The 15,614-nt window shown below is 46.9% G+C and overlaps 1 protein-coding gene across 2 annotated transcripts in view; it reads right to left on the minus strand.

The window, feature by feature from the left end:
- LOC142574302 (monocarboxylate transporter 13-like) overlaps positions 1-15,614 on the minus strand; it is a 96,342-nt gene that overhangs the window by 57,853 nt on the left and 22,875 nt on the right. The window contains exons 1-2 of one of the 2 annotated variants that reach the window (XM_075683420.1): positions 8,508-8,736; positions 445-588 (exon numbers count right to left, since the gene is read on the minus strand). In XM_075683420.1, coding sequence (XP_075539535.1) covers positions 445-588; positions 8,508-8,611 — 248 coding nt within the window. In that variant the 5' untranslated portion in view covers positions 8,612-8,736. Of the gene's footprint in view, positions 1-444; positions 589-8,507; positions 8,839-15,614 lie in introns of those variants that run through there. The other variant, XM_075683421.1, reaches the window with a different exon arrangement.

Here is a 15,614-nt window from a genome sequence, read left to right on the forward strand (position 1 = left end):
CTCCCCGCACTGCTGCGCACAGCCACGCAAACGTTGCTCGGCGCGAAGCTTGCGAACCGCGGGGTGCCCAAATACCTCTGTCACGTTAGTCTTGAAGGCCGTCCACGTCGTAAGATCACGTTCGTCGTTGCGGTTCCACACGCTGGCGACACCGCTCAAATAAAACGACACGTAATTCAGTTTTTTGGTGTCGTCCCTGTGGATTTGGATTGTGAATCGGTGTGTAATGGTGTCGTCCCAGTGGTTGTGAACTTGTGTTACTGGGTATCTGCTATTGTGCATGTGGGCCTCCGCGATGAACCTATTTGACGCCAACTTATGTCACATGGAATGTTAGGTGTAGGTATGCCGCTTTTCAATGACACAAATTATCGATTTCTTCGGTGCTGGAGGACATCAATCAGTCAATCAAGGTAACGCTTTGCTTATCGAAGACATACTCACCAGATAAAAAGCCGGCAGAGAAGGCTAGGGTGGTTACTCGTTCGGCGAAGAAGGACACCGACAGACCCACGGTAATGAGAATGCCTCCTATGGTGGTTGCCTTCCGTGTTCCAAAGGCCTGAATCAGGGGGCCGGAAATCAAGCCTACAAGAAAATAGAGACAGGGAGATTGACAGAGAAACAGACAAATTATAAAATTATCTGCAGGCAAGTCAATCATAGTCATGCCTGGTTATGCTAACTTGCCTAGGGGTACGGATGTCAAGGGTTGAAAAGAGACAGAAATGAGAGGGAAACGCATGAGAGAATCGACACTGACTGCGCGAACTTCCACTGCTTTGCTTGAAGTGTGCACGCCGTGGCAGGGCACGCTGAGTACATTTGAAAGCTCGTGTCGCTTCCTGAACTAACGACGAAGGTGGTCAAGGCGCAAGTACAGGCGGGGTAAAAGTCTGCGGGATGTAAGATCTTTGAAAAAGCAGAATATTTTCTGAACATGGATACGCAGTCTCTATTGGTCGCATACACTAGTACACGTCACATGTTTGAAATCGAGACTGCAGGAGAGTATGGTAGCTATTCAGAATGGTCAGTCGCGCCGCCGTCTCAATACCGGCTCTGGGCCTCGTACAAAGCAGGCTACCTTGACAGCTCCCAGTGCTGTCTTCACCCTTTCTACATCTTTGGACAGCGGTTATACTAGCGCTAATGAGAAGGAAGAAGTGGGAGGGGATGTAGCTGACCCCGCAGTTTTTCTGATAACGCCGCGGGCCTAAGTGTTAGGGAGCGTAGTATAGCTACTCGGGAGCTACCCGCGAGCGCTAGTTTTCGGACGCCAAGGGACAAGCACATGCGACGAGCGGATCATAAGCGCCTTGGGACCTCTCGATAAGCGCTGAAAACTTTTCCCTTTTTATTTTTACGCACAAGAGTCAAGTGTTGTTCAAATTCAGCGAACATGTATCGTGTACCTAGGCGCTCTCAAGATCGCGTGCATGTGTGAGATTCGGGAAACAAGAGGCTAGGGCCACCGAGAATTTACGCTATATCGTGCAACCTATGACGCTCAGCAAAACCTGCAAGTGGCGAACAAATCAGCGGATCTCTTAGGCATGTAGGGCCCTCTGGGCCCGTACTTTTCGGCGACAGCGTAGCCTAGCCGCCTGTGGGATTATCTTACTTAACTATGTCGAATGCTCGGTTGCGGTAGTCGGAAGTTCAAATCCCCCCCCCCCTGTCTTTTCTTTTTTTTAATATTTTGCATTCCACTACATCTGCAGGCTTGGAGTGACCCCTGACACCGGCGAAAGATGCCGAGAGCGAGTAGGGCTATATTAACTCAAGGTACAACCACATTAGGAAGGCCCACTAAGCTGAACAAAGACACTCCCTCACCAGAACAGGAATGGGCCTCCCGGGTGCAGTAATCGGCCGTAACCTCCCTGATGGTATTTTCAATTAACCAATGGCCCTCAGTCCCCAGCAGCTGTTAAGCACCTGACCAACGCGGCGGTCAGACCTGTAACGCAGCAGAGGGTGCTAAGAATCTCTGAACCCGGACAGGCCGCCTATGGAAACTGACCCTCGCAACGTTTAACACCCGAACACTCCCGAATGAGGCTAACTTAGCAGTACTCTTCGAAAAACTGTCAGACATTGTTTGGGATATTATCGGCCTTAGTGAGATTAGAACTGGTGAGGCTTACACATTGCGAAATACCAGCCATGTCCTCTGCTATAGAGGTCTCCCTGATAAGAAGCAATACAGGGTAGGATTCCTAATCCATAAGGACATAGCGGGCAACATTGACGAATTCTACAGCATTAGCGAGAGGGTAGCAGTAGTCGTAATCAAACCTAATAAGAGGTATAGATTAAAGCTCGTACAAGCCAACATCCAGTCACGACGATGAGGAAGTAGATAAGTTTTATGAAGATGTTGAATTAGTGACGAGAAAAGGGCAAACTCGGTATACAGTAGTAATGGGTGTCTTCAATGCAAAAGTGGGGAAAATGCAAGCGGGGGAACAAGCAATTGGCAACTACAACGTCGATATTAGAAACTCTAGAGGAGAGATGCTGGTAGAACTCGCAGAAATCAATAGGCTGAGAATAATGAACAGATTTTTCAGGAAACGTATCAACAGAAAGTGGACCTGGAAAACCCAAGCAATGAAATTGATTCCTAACAAGAAATGAAATTGATTTCCTACTTTCTGCCAATACCAGTATAGTACAGGATGTAGAAGTGATAGGTAGGGTGCAGTGATCATAGGTTAGTGAGGGCTAGGATTCACCTCAATTTGAACAGAGAAAGAGTAAAATTGATCAAGAAAAACAGGTCAACTTAGAGACAATAAGGGTAAAAGTCGACAAATTTAGGCTGGTACTTGCAAACAGATATGCAGGCTTAGAACAGAGAGACGATGATGAATACACAGAGGTATTGAATGAAACCGTAAAGAAGCTGGCTTAAGACGCAGCAATTGAAGTGGGAGGCAAGGCACCAAGGCAACCGTAGGCAAGCTCTCCCAAGTAACAAAGGACCTAATAAAAGAACGCAAGGAATGAAAGTGTCTAACTCAAGAGTTAAGATAGAATTCGCGGAACTGTCAAAACTCATCAACAACGCAAAAGTAAGTCATATTCGAAATTATAACGTGAGAAAGACTGAAGGAGCCGTAAAAAATAGACGCAGCCTGAAATCAGTCAGAAGAAATCTTGGCATAGAACAAACCAACATGGATGCATTGAAAGATAAGCAGGGTAATAACATCAGCAATCTCGAAGGTATAATAAAAGCAGTGGAAGAATTCTATACTGACCTGTACTGTACCCAGAGGACTCAGGAGCATTATATTCGAAACAATAATGAACAGTATACGGCAACTCCTCCTACAACTAGAGATGAGGTCAGAAGAGCCTTGCAAGGCATGAAACAGGGAAAAGCGGCAGGAGAGGATGGAATAACAGTCGATTTATTCAAAGATAGAGGAGACATATTGCTAGGAAAACTAGCGGCTCTCTATACGGAGTGTCTTTCGAGTGCAAGGGTCCCAGAAAACTGGAACAATGCAAACATTATACTAATACACAAAAAAGGAGACGTTAAAGAACTGAAAAATTATTGGCCCATTAGCTTACTCCCAGTACTATATAAAATATTTGTCAAAATAATCTTCAATAGAATAAGGGCAACACTGGACTTTCGTCAACCAAAGGAACAGGCTGGCTTCAGGAAGGGATACTCTACAATGGATGACATCCACGTCATTAATCAGGTTATCGAGAAATCTGCAGAGTACAATGAGCCTCTCTGTATGGCTTTCATGCATTAGGGAAAGGCATTTGATTCAGTAGATAAAATAACAGTCATAGCGGCATTACGTAACCAAGGAGTACAGAACGCTCACGTAAATACCTTGGAAAATATCTACAGAGGTTCCACAGCCACCTTAATTCTACACAAGAAAAGTGGGAAGATACCTATAAAGAAAGGAGTCAGACAAGGAGACACAATCCCTCCAATGCTATTCACTGCCTGCTTGGAAGAAGTATTCAATCTATTAAACGGGGAAGGTTTAGGAGTAAAGATCGACGGCGAATACCTCAGCAACCTTCGGTTTGCCGATGACATTCTTCTGTTCAGCAACACTGCGGACGAGTTACAACATATCATTGAGGACCTTAACAGGGAGAGTGTAAAAGCGGGGTTGAAGATTAATATGCAGAAGACAAGGATAATGATAAATAACCGGGCAAGGGAACAAGAGTTCAAGATCACAAGTCAGCCTCTGGAGTCTGTGTAGGAGTCCGTTTACCTTGGTCAACTAATAAAAGGGAACCCTGATCATGAGAAGGAAATTAAGAGAAGAATAAAAGTGAGTGGCATCGCATACGGCAGACATCGTGAGCTCGTGACTGGGAGCTTACCTTTATCATGGAAAAGGAAGTTATACAATCAGTGCATTTAAGAAATTAAAAAAGAATAAATTAAGGAAATTAAGAGAAGAATAAAAGTGAGTTGCATCGCATACGGCAGACATCGTGGGCTCGTGACTGGGAGCTTACCTTTATCATGGAAAAGGAAGTTATACAATCAGTGCATTTTACCGGCGCTGGCATGGGGCAGAAACTTGGATACTGACACATAACTTGAGAACAAGTTAAGGACAGTGCAAAGAGCGATGGAACGAACAATGCTAGCCATAATTTTAAGAGACAGAAAGAGGGCGGTTTGGATCAGAGAGCAAACGGGCATAGACGATATTCTAATAGACATTAAGAGAAAATATGGTGCTGGGCACGTCATGTAATGCGCAGATTAGATAACCGTTGGACCATTCGGGTGATAGAATGGATACCAACAAAAGGTAAGCGCAGTAGAGGACGGCAGAAGACTTGGTGGTGCGACGAAATTAGGAAATTTGCGGGTACTAGTTGGAATCGGTTGGCGCAGGACAGGGGCAATTGGAGATCGCAGGGAGAGGCCTTCATCCTGCAGTGGACATAAAATAGGCTGGTGGTGGTGGTGATGATGATGATGATGATGATGAGACCCGCATTGCATAAACTTTGTATCCTGCTTGTACATCTGCCATCAAGAAATTTCTTGAAAAATAAGGAGGGCGTGAAATGGCTAGGTGTTCATATGGAGCTGTCTTTTTTATATGGTGCCAGTTTCCTTATAGCGACCAATAGAAGCCCTGAAAGCTTTCACAAAGGAGATACAGTCTACGCCACCCAGAGAGAGGGAGAAAATCAAGAATTCACCAACAATTACGATCTTACCTGCTGCGAAGTTTGGGCGCAGCTCTATAATGTTTTCATTTGGCGATATATTTGTTGGCGAGGACAATCTGTCTCATGTGGCACATTGAAAACGGAGCGAAAAGTGGCGCGATTGCCTCGCTTATCGGGAGATCGCAAGAGGCAACGCAAGGATGACGCGTGTGTTCGATTTATAGCAGCCACCGCAGACATACCTGCCTCATGCAGCGTATTGTTTCCATATATGGTATCGGTTGATGTGCTCACTGCATGCCATCGGTAAACAGACGAGGACGTGATACTCTGTCGTCACCTCGTAACGGTCATCCTCGCGCAGCCCATACTGTGCGGTACTACGCTTTCTTTCTCACGCTTTCGCCATACCCTCCTCCTCTGCTTTCCTCCTCACTGTGTCTTCGCTGCTACCGTCTTTCATCTCCCACTGCGCTTCGCGTTCACTCTTTATTCCTTCGCTGTCCTCGTTCGCTCGCTTACGCGAGGGAGGATGCCGTCGCCCGACGCCAACACGAAACGCAGGAAAGGTCGCATAAGAGCTACGCTCTAAAAGTCACAGGACATCGCGGCACACGCTGCATAGTCGCAGCGTAAACTGGAGAAGCGGCTCCACAGGAGCTCCATTTTCGCCAGCACGCTCTAGAGGGTCTTCGCGGCGAAATCTCTTCGCGTCGTTTTCACAAGAACGATCTGAACTGCCCGCCCTGCGTCGACGGCAGGCTGCGGTCTCTGCTGCTCTATGTAAAGCAGTCTTCTAAGCCCTACGTTACCTGGTTTTCAGCCGCACGCGTAACCCATACATAAACGTGAATGAATGCCAAGTCAGGGGAGTTCCCGGGTCACCTATGCAGCTGGCAAAAAGTTAGGGATGGGAAGGTGAGACACATCTGACGCTGGTTGCATCGCTTTTTGTTGCATCCACCCTACAACGTGCCAGAAACCTATATATGAATTCGCTAGAGCCCCTGTGGCATCCCTGAAGCAAGGCGTCAAAGAACAAGGAAAGCATACTCACTATATTTATCCATGAGAATACGTATTAACGGTCTTTTGGCACAGACGAGAGAGAAGTGTGGCCCGTGGTAGTGCTTTCAGCGGAGGCAAATTCAGGATTAGAACAGCGGAAAATGCCCAATTGTTTATGTATGAGAAAGCTGTTGCGTCCGCTGCACAGCTCGCACCATTACAGAACACTTCTTGTAGGCGTTCTTTGATAGGCTCCCCCAGTTCACGTGTTCAGAGGAACTTGTACCAGAATAATCTTGGGTGTGCTTTTCATGGGTCGTCTTTAGTATTCACGTCAAGGAAAGACGACTTTGAAATAGCGCTTCGACTGTCGAGAGAGAGATAGAGAGAGAGAATAGAGTAAAGGCAGGCAGGGAGTTTAACTAGACACACGTCCGGTTTGCTACCCTGCGCTGGGGGAAGGGGTATAGGGACGAAGAGAGAAGGAGAATAGAGAGAGATAGCACAGTTTCGCACACATTTGAAGGCTCGCACCAAGTCTACACATGGTTGCCAAGACCTGTCGACTTGCGGTACTTCAACAACGATTTCGTGGCTTTCTGTGCCATCGACGCGTACGCTCATGGTCTGAGGATCTTTGTTTCCTAAAATGGTCTAGAATCCAACTGGTTCAATGCTGTCCGGAGAGCTTCACGAATAAATTTCGGTCCCTGCCTGCGCTGGTCCGTAGTAGGGCTATCGTTATGAAAGGGGCCATGCGAGCGCTTTTTAGAAGCCTTCGTTGGTCACACGCGCCGAGCCTTGGAGAGATGCAAAGACAAAGGGAGAAAAAGGCACCGTTCCATGTCCTCCTTGCACCTGCGTCCCGAATGTTGTGTTATCTTGATCATTCTTGTGACGGGGTCGCTAAGAAATTTCACTCTAAATTGATATGGACGTACAGTATCTATCGCAGAGTCGGAAGCAATAAAAGTAAATAGACAAGCAGCACGTTCGTCCTATCAGATTTTTTTTTGTTCTTCCAAGCCCGGACTGCACCCTGCGTGGTGGTTATGCGGACTTCGAGCATGTCCGGTGGGGCTGCGCCTCTGCCGGTCCCCCTTTCACCCAAGAAGAAATGATGAAGCTTATTAAAGCCCAGGACCATACCTCTCAAATACTGGCAGTTCAGAGGGCCGCGGGATTGCCGTCAGGTTTCACCGATGGTCCCCGAGTGGGCCTAGGCAGGTGATGTTGAATTTACTCGCGTCTATTGTGGACCGAATAAAGCTGTTTCACTCACTCACTTTTCCCCACTCACGAGTGGTATCCAATCAGGAAGAAGGAAACGTGTACGAGGCTATGGTGTTGGGCTGCTGAGCACGAGGTCGCGGGATCGAATCCCGGCCACGGCGGCCGCATATCGATGGGGGCGAAATGCGAAAACGCCCGTGTACTTAGATTTATGTGCACGTTAAAGAACCCCAGGTGGTCGAAATTTCCGGAGTCCTCCACTACGGCGTGCCTCATAATCACAAAGTGGTTTTGGCACGTTAAGTCCCATAATTCATTCAAACGTGTACTATGGGCTGCAGTTAGTATGAAGGAACGGCACCACCTCCTTGCTTTCTTTTCGCACGCCGCCTTAGAACATGTAGCTGAAAAGGTCATCTGTCAGGACGTTTACATTAGCCCAGTCATTCGGCGCGGAGTTCGTCCGTTTCCTGGGCGATTCGTTACCTCTTCATCTTGTTGCGATGTAGACTCCAGGCCTCCTCCTGCTTATCGGAATTGTCGCTATCCCTACTGCCACCTCAACTTGGTTGCGGCGCACGGGAGCTCTCCTTTTCAATCCTCAGGCATGTTATCAGGCATGCGACGCAGCTGGCGAAGCGAGCGGTGGCGAACGCAACGACGAGGAACGCCGTGTGGCGAGGAAGGCGTTGTGACGTCATGTGCCTCCTCGGAGCACCGCCACGGCGAAAAGGCCGGCGTCTCGCGTGTGTAACAGCGAAATGGAATCTAAATTCCTATCAGCTATGACGCAACGGCACAAGCGCGCCTCGACCTGTTGCCATTTGCGAAAACAAAACGCAAAACTGATACGTCGGACACCTCGTAGAGGCCATATATCGTTCAAAAGGACGGCGCTCACCGAAGTTAAACGAGTAAAGCATATGCTGTCAATACCGTTTGCCTTGACATGTTGCGAAATTGAGTTGTTTGCTCTCAATATTTTGGCATTAATGGCCCGATAGCATTCCAATTGAGAGGCCCCCTATCAGATTACGAAGCCAAATCTGTCTGCAAAGTAAGGTAGAAAACGTTCTCACCGGACAAGAACATGAAGCCATTGTACACCGACAGTGGCAGTGAAGCTTCTGCACGAGACACTCCGAAAGTGGACATGATGGCGCTGAAGAAGAGCCCTATGCATCGGGCGTAGCTGGACGACATCATATTGACGAGGAAGCAGACCACGGCAACCATCCAGCTGAGCCTGCTATCCGGCCCGGGCATTTTGGTGTCACGCTCTCTTCTTTTGTGTGTGCCACCACCATCGATGGCGAAGCTCGAGACTCCTGGGCCGCCACCACCGTCCGAGACGTTCGCGTGACCGTTCGGTGTGGCCTGCTTGGCTGCGCCCTCCCCTTGCGTGTGCTTCTGGGAATGATTTTAAGTGAATGAATGAACCAATGAACATATAAACAAATAAAACTAAGCAGTGAATGAACAGATTAGGAATGCCGTGTGAATACTAGGTACACGGTGCAGTGAAGACTTCGCAAGTATACTTGTTCTTATTTCTACAAGTTAAATAAAGCTACAAATACATTCTCCAGTACTTTCCTTGGCGTCATACCTGTTGCCTTCATTTAGCGGTGACTGAGAAAGAACAGAGCGCTTGGATCTCCTTCTTCTTCGTTAATTTTAAGTCGCAAACTAAGAAGAACTGCAGCAAATAACTAGATTACGGAAAAAGAAGGGACAACAAAAATGAAGTATGCAATAAGGGAGAGCCGTAATGCTGACAGTCACTTTAGCATACGCTAAAGTGACCATCTTTTTGATAACGTCTTAAAAGCGTTTAGAAATAATATATGAAGAGCCCTGACAAAGGTATTGTTTCTGTCTTCCCCAATCCTATTTCAAGACCAGCTTTTCGAATACGTTTTGAAGAGCGTTCCTGATTGTCTGAAAGAAGTAATTAAGCCGGACATAAGCAGACATATACGACGTTTCAACAACGAAGTTGTTTTACTCGTGTCTTCTTAAAACCGTTTTTATCATCTCAGATATATGTTATAAAAACGCTGTGTAGCTCCTTTGGGCTACGTGGGATCACTTTATCTCAGAGCTACAGATACATGTTCCAAAATTCTTGAGCACATTATCTTTAAACATCTAACAGCTTTTCTTCAGCTTCATGGTTTTCTCGACCCCAGGCAGCATGGATTTCGTTAAGGGCTTTCAACCACTACTCACCTTTTAGAAACCATTCATGATTTCGCAGCTATACTGAATGAGCAAGGGCTAATTGATAGTATTTTTTAGATTTCGAGAAAGCATTTGACCGGGTTTCACACACCAAACTCGTAATAAAATTGAAACCTATACTTAAAAATGAGTCCCTTCTTTCTTGGATTCAAGCATACCTTAGTTCGAGACGGCAAACTGTAAACATAGACGGAACACATTCACGTTCAAGACCTGTACTATCCGGAATCCCACAGCAATCAACGCTTGGGCCCTTATTTTTCTGAATTTTCATCAATGATATTGCACAGGAATTGCCAGTTAAAATAAAATTGTTTGCTGACGATTGCGTTTTATATAAAGAAATCCGTAGTCACGCTGACCAATTGCTGTTTAATACCTCGCTGTCTACAGTGCAGTCATGGTGCAGCATATGGCAAATGAAAATCAATGCGAAAAAAAACTGTAGCGATGACCGTGACGCGGAAACGACACCCTTTAAACAATCAGTATTCGATCGATGGGCAAATTTTTAGACCGCGTGACAAGCTATAAATATTTGGGTGTAGTTATCAGCTCAGGATTTAGAGTGGAATGAGCACGTGTTATACATAGAAAAGAAAGCCATGCAGAAGCTTGGTTACTTGAGACGTTGCTTAAGAAATTCACCCCATGAGATAAAGGTACTAGCTTACAAAACTTTCGTCCGCCCGATTCTTGAGTATGTGTCCGTCGTCTGGGATCCACATAGCGATATTAACATAAAAAAGGTGGAAAAAATTCAGAGAGAGGCGATAAGATTTGTATACAATTCCTTCAGCCGGTATGCATAACCAAGTGCTATGCTCGAAACAGCAGAACTAGTAAAGAACGATTAAAGTACATGTATCTCCTTTATCATGGAAAATTAGGCATCGACAAGGACACGTATACCGAACCTCTCGCTCGTCGATCAACTCGGTCTAGCTGCGCTAAGCAGCTTAAAGATTACTACTGCAAAACAGAAGCCTTTAGAAATTCATATTTTCCCCGAACCAGTAGGGAATGGAATGTACTTCCTGCTGCGGTGGTTGCCTGCGACACCATTGAATCATTCTTAAAGCTGCTTAAAAAAATTGTATAAATGATCGGCGTACATCCCTGCCCTCCTTTCCTTTTTTTCTTTTCTTTTCGACCTGTCCTTCCACATAATTGAACGCACGTGCTTTCTGATGCTTCTGCCACTGCTACACACTACTACATTATGTTTGTCTGATAGGATGTATGTTCTGAAATCGTTTGCCACGCGTGGTATACATATATTCTTCTAGTTTAGTTTTTCTGTCTCTTAAGTGTGCGTCAACTTGGCGCTAAGAGCAGTTTACATTTTCTTCTTCTGGAATAATTTCACATTGTTAGCGCTAAATGCTACGTTTTCGCAAATGACATGCTGCTTATATTTTCAAATTCAGTGCTTTTTCATTTTGCTCACGCTTCACACCTTGTACTCAATGTATTGTTCGTCATTTATGTAACCACTCCCGCTTAAGGCGTCTGACCAGAGGCTGGCAGTAATGTTGAAATAAATATATAAATCAATAAATAACTAAATAAATAAATAGGGGCCATTATTCTGTATGGCAAACAATATTTTGATGACGTTTCTGCCTGCGCTAAATGTGATTTTTACTGCTACATGAAGGACAAAATTTTCTAAATGATAACAGTGGCCGAGAATGCAGTCAAAAATCTAATTTCTTACACATAAGCCATGTCTGGCGGCTTCAAATTATGAAAAGTTATGTCTTATTTCGAGAGAGAAAGGCAACTTTCTGCTTAAGCAAACAAAAATATAAACAGTTGTCATAACAAACTACAAACGAAATATTTCTATCAAACTCTTATGGTTATATACTTATATCACGGCCCACACTTCAAAATCAACGCTAGGAAAATTTCTTGTAGCTGTTCTAATCTCGCTCTACATCCCTGCCATTTTTAAAGGAAAGCTTTCATTGCCTCTTCCTTGGACTTTTCCACTGCTGCTGCTGTTTCTGCTACTGTAGCTGTCAGAGGTAGTTCACAAAGTGCATATACATGGTACAAGCGTAGCATGGAGGAAAGGCGACGCGAGAAACTCGGAAATTTGGAAAGTTGGGCGAGTTGGTGATTAATCACCATACCTTGCTGGAGAAGCGGCGCATTGCCCATTGGTGGCTTGCACGAACATTTAATAACGAAATTAATAACGAATTTAAGAACGCGTTCCAGTGCGGACTAGGAGTTGTCTAGGGAACATTTAAGAACACGTTCTTAAATTCGTTATTATTTTCGTTATTAGATGTTCATGCAAGCCACCCCAGGACAAGGCTCAGAGACGCAAGAATACACGACACTCGCTGCTCAGCGAGTGTGGCGGCTTTGCCAACACGGTATGATGACGAGAAACTCGTTTGGACCTTTGCAGCGTGTCGCTTGTGCACAATGTCCTATGGAGCTCGCTGGGCGTCGCCACAATACCCCGCTGACGGTTGTAATTATTAAAGAATGATGGGGTTTTACGTGCCAAAACCACTTTCTGATTATGAGGCACGCCGTAGTGATAGACTGCGTAAATTTGGACCACCTGGGGTTCTTTAACGTGCACCTAAATCTAAGTACACGGGTGTTTTCACATTAAGCCCCCATCGAAATGCGGCCGCCGTAGCCGGGATTCAATACCGCAACCTCGTGCTTAGCAGCACAACCCCATAGCCACTAAGCAACCACGGCGGGTATTGTAATTATCGGTGGCCGCCATAAAGGCATTGCAGAAAGTGCAGCGCTTACCTTTCTACTAACCTGCTAGCCTCCAGATGGGACGTAGATATAATTGTAGAGAGGAGGTTTGGAGAGCAGGCAAAGAAGGCGTAGAACCGACGCCACCTCGAAACCAATGAATAACTGCTTTGACATTCTTCGCTCGCACTCGCATACATGGGGGGAGGGCGGGAAAAGGGAAACGCTATGAAACGTCACTACTAGACCCGAGAACAGTTGCGGACAACCTGGATAAATTTAAGCTGAAGGTGCGGTACGGTACGTTTCTGCTATTTCTGGAGAATAATGGAAAAGGCCTACGGTCTGTAATACAGGCCGGTAGTACTTGCTAAATAAATAAATAAAAAATAAACACTATGCGAATTCACCAAGCTGACAACTGACGCTCAGTGTAAGCTCAAAGCCGCATTAAAGCACCGTAACGTCTAGGCGACCTTCAAGTACCGTAGGGTACAGGCGTCGGACGTCAATTTAGCACTTTTGGGCCCGCCGTGTTTAATTTGCGGTTATGGCATTCGTCGAGATGAGGGGTTCGATCCCAAACCCGGCAGCCACATTTCGGCGGGGGCGAAATACAAACTTTCGTGTACTTAGGTTTAGGTGCTCTCTAAAGAACCCCAGGAGGTCAAAATTGATCCGTAGTCTGCCACGACGGCGTGCCTCATAATCCGGTTGTCGTTTTGGCACCTACAGCTCCATAATTCAATTAAAGTTTAACGCTTCTACCACGATGCGATGTGCCGTGTGGGGCAATGACAATACTAACCTTCTCTGAGGTTATGAGCAATGACGCATAGAAATGCCCTAGGGAAACATTCTCGCTCTTTGTTGTGTGTACTACGCAGACAAACAGCAGTAGTGCACGCAATATAACATTTACCATCAACTCACTACTCTCATGCGGCACTAAAGGCTGAAGAAATTAAACATTCGCCGTCAGCATCACCGCTAATTATCGTCAATCAAAGCAAACAGCACCGAAAGCTTCGCTTACGTCGACTCCGCAAAATTTTTAACATACTTTTTTTAATGAGGAAAAAAAACGACTTCGAGGATGCCCTGCAGTGGCCGTCGAGGCGCTAGAAACACTGAAGGACAGAGCAATCGCATTCACCTATGCTTGATTTCTTATCCGGTTTCACTCTCAGCGGCGCAGCTGCCACCGTTCTCGAAATACGTCGCGTGCACTCTCACGTCAACGAAGCCCAATAAGACTGTCGTTCACATAAGCGGATCATGCGAGCGTCATATGAGCACAGCTTGCCGTACTCGCTCGCTCTGAAAGTGTTGTAGTAGGTGTGAGGGAAAGAAAATCCCTTCTGCAGAGAACGCACTGCTCTTGCGGAGGAGAAGGAGTTATGCGAAAACGTATTTGTATAGTTGAAGCAGTGGTTGTCTCTCTCTCTCTTCCCCAAGCGGCGCCTCCTGTAGGGATAGGCGAGTGGAGAAAGCACAACACATTCAAACAAGACGGCCAATCGCCGTCCCAAATCGCATTGTTCTCAAGAAAAACTGACATCTCCTGGCGTATTCTTTTTTTTTCACATGTTGGATATAACACATGAGTCTAACGACAGAACGTACCGCTCAAGGCTGACGGCTGTTAGTCAAAGGGAGAGGAATGACACGCGTGCACCTAACACGTACAATCTAACTAGCATTTAGGTGCTCTTGCTGCTGCTTCAGGCTTCTGCTTTCGTGTAGCAAAGTATGAGTGGCGTTGATATTAGGCATCAGAATACACCCGTACCTACCAAGCGCAGCGCGTATATGATCTCTCGTCCCGTCGGTAAAACAACGCTTTCCGCCTCTTTCGTAGAATCGCAAACCGGCATCGAGGCATGAAGGAAAACAATTTCCTCAGGCTGATCAATGCCTTCGTACTCTGCCACCTCACGTACACGATTTCTATGCACAACTGGCTCAGAGCAGAGCGAGACAAGCTCAACGTTCTCATATGCAAAATAGTCAAGAGGGCTCTTGGGCTACCCATCAGGACCCATACCGAGGATCTCTTGAAGCTGGGGGTACATAACACCGCCGAGGAGACTGCCGAAGCCCAAGAGCGCGCGAAACTCAGTCGCCTGACTACCACAGCGGCAGGTAAACGCATCCTCGAAGAGCTGGGTTACCACCCTGCGGAATTCCCTATGGTCAGTACCCCGATCCCTAGGTGCATTCGAGACAAGTTCGTAGTAGCCCCTGTGCCCCGAAACGTCCATCCCGTCCACAACGAGGGCAGACGCAAGGCCAGAGCAGCAGCCATTCTCAAACAGATCAAGCAACACGACATTAGAGCAAGCTTCGTCGACGCCGCGGAGTACAGTGACGGGAAGACCTTTGCCGTCGTTGTGGTCGACTCGAGCGGGAAGATTTCCAATAGCGCCTCGATTCGCACTTCAGACCCCGGAGTCGCCGAGCAAGTCGCCATCGCACTCGCCCTGCTAGACGGTCGTGGGTCCGAAATCTATAGTGATTTCAAAACGGCAGTTAGGGTTTTTCAGAAGGGTTGCATCGCCAAGGAAGCGGTTCGTCTTCTTAGCGGCTCGAGTCCACATACTCTCACAAACCATTCTATACACTAGTTTCCCGCTCATGTAGGATCGGTCGAGGGTGCTCCCCCGAACCTCAATAAGTCTGCTCACGAGGCTGCGCGTGAGCTCACCGACCGCGCTTCCTCTATAAGGAGCACTGACTCCCCTCCTCTCTACGGTCACAGGGACGCTCCCGCTACTCACAACGAGATTATTAAATATTTCTACATGTCCAGAAGGGTCTTTCCACCCCCTCACCCCAAGTTGAATAGGGCGCAAGCCGTTTCGCTTAGGCTTCTACAGACCAGCACATATCCGTGTATGTCCGCTCTCCACGAGGCTTACCCCGACGTGTATCGCGAAGACGCCTGCCCGTCCTGCGGCCAGACCTCCACTCTATCTCACATGCTCTGGGAGTGCGGTTCGACATACCCCAAGCTCATCAAGGAGAAGTGGGACTCGCTTCTGCGTAGCCCCGCTCTAGAAAAGCAAATCCTGGCCGTCCGGCGTGCCCGCGACCGGGCCGGTGGGCTAGACCTGTCGGTCCCGACGTGGGACTAGCCGGGTGCGCGATGAGTTCGCGTCCTCGCCGGACCTGCAATGAAGTTTACTCGACCACTCACTCACTCA

This window comes from Dermacentor variabilis, chromosome 3 (assembly GCF_050947875.1).
Source record: "Dermacentor variabilis isolate Ectoservices chromosome 3, ASM5094787v1, whole genome shotgun sequence".
In the NCBI taxonomy this organism is placed as follows: Eukaryota; Metazoa; Arthropoda; class Arachnida; order Ixodida; family Ixodidae; genus Dermacentor; species Dermacentor variabilis.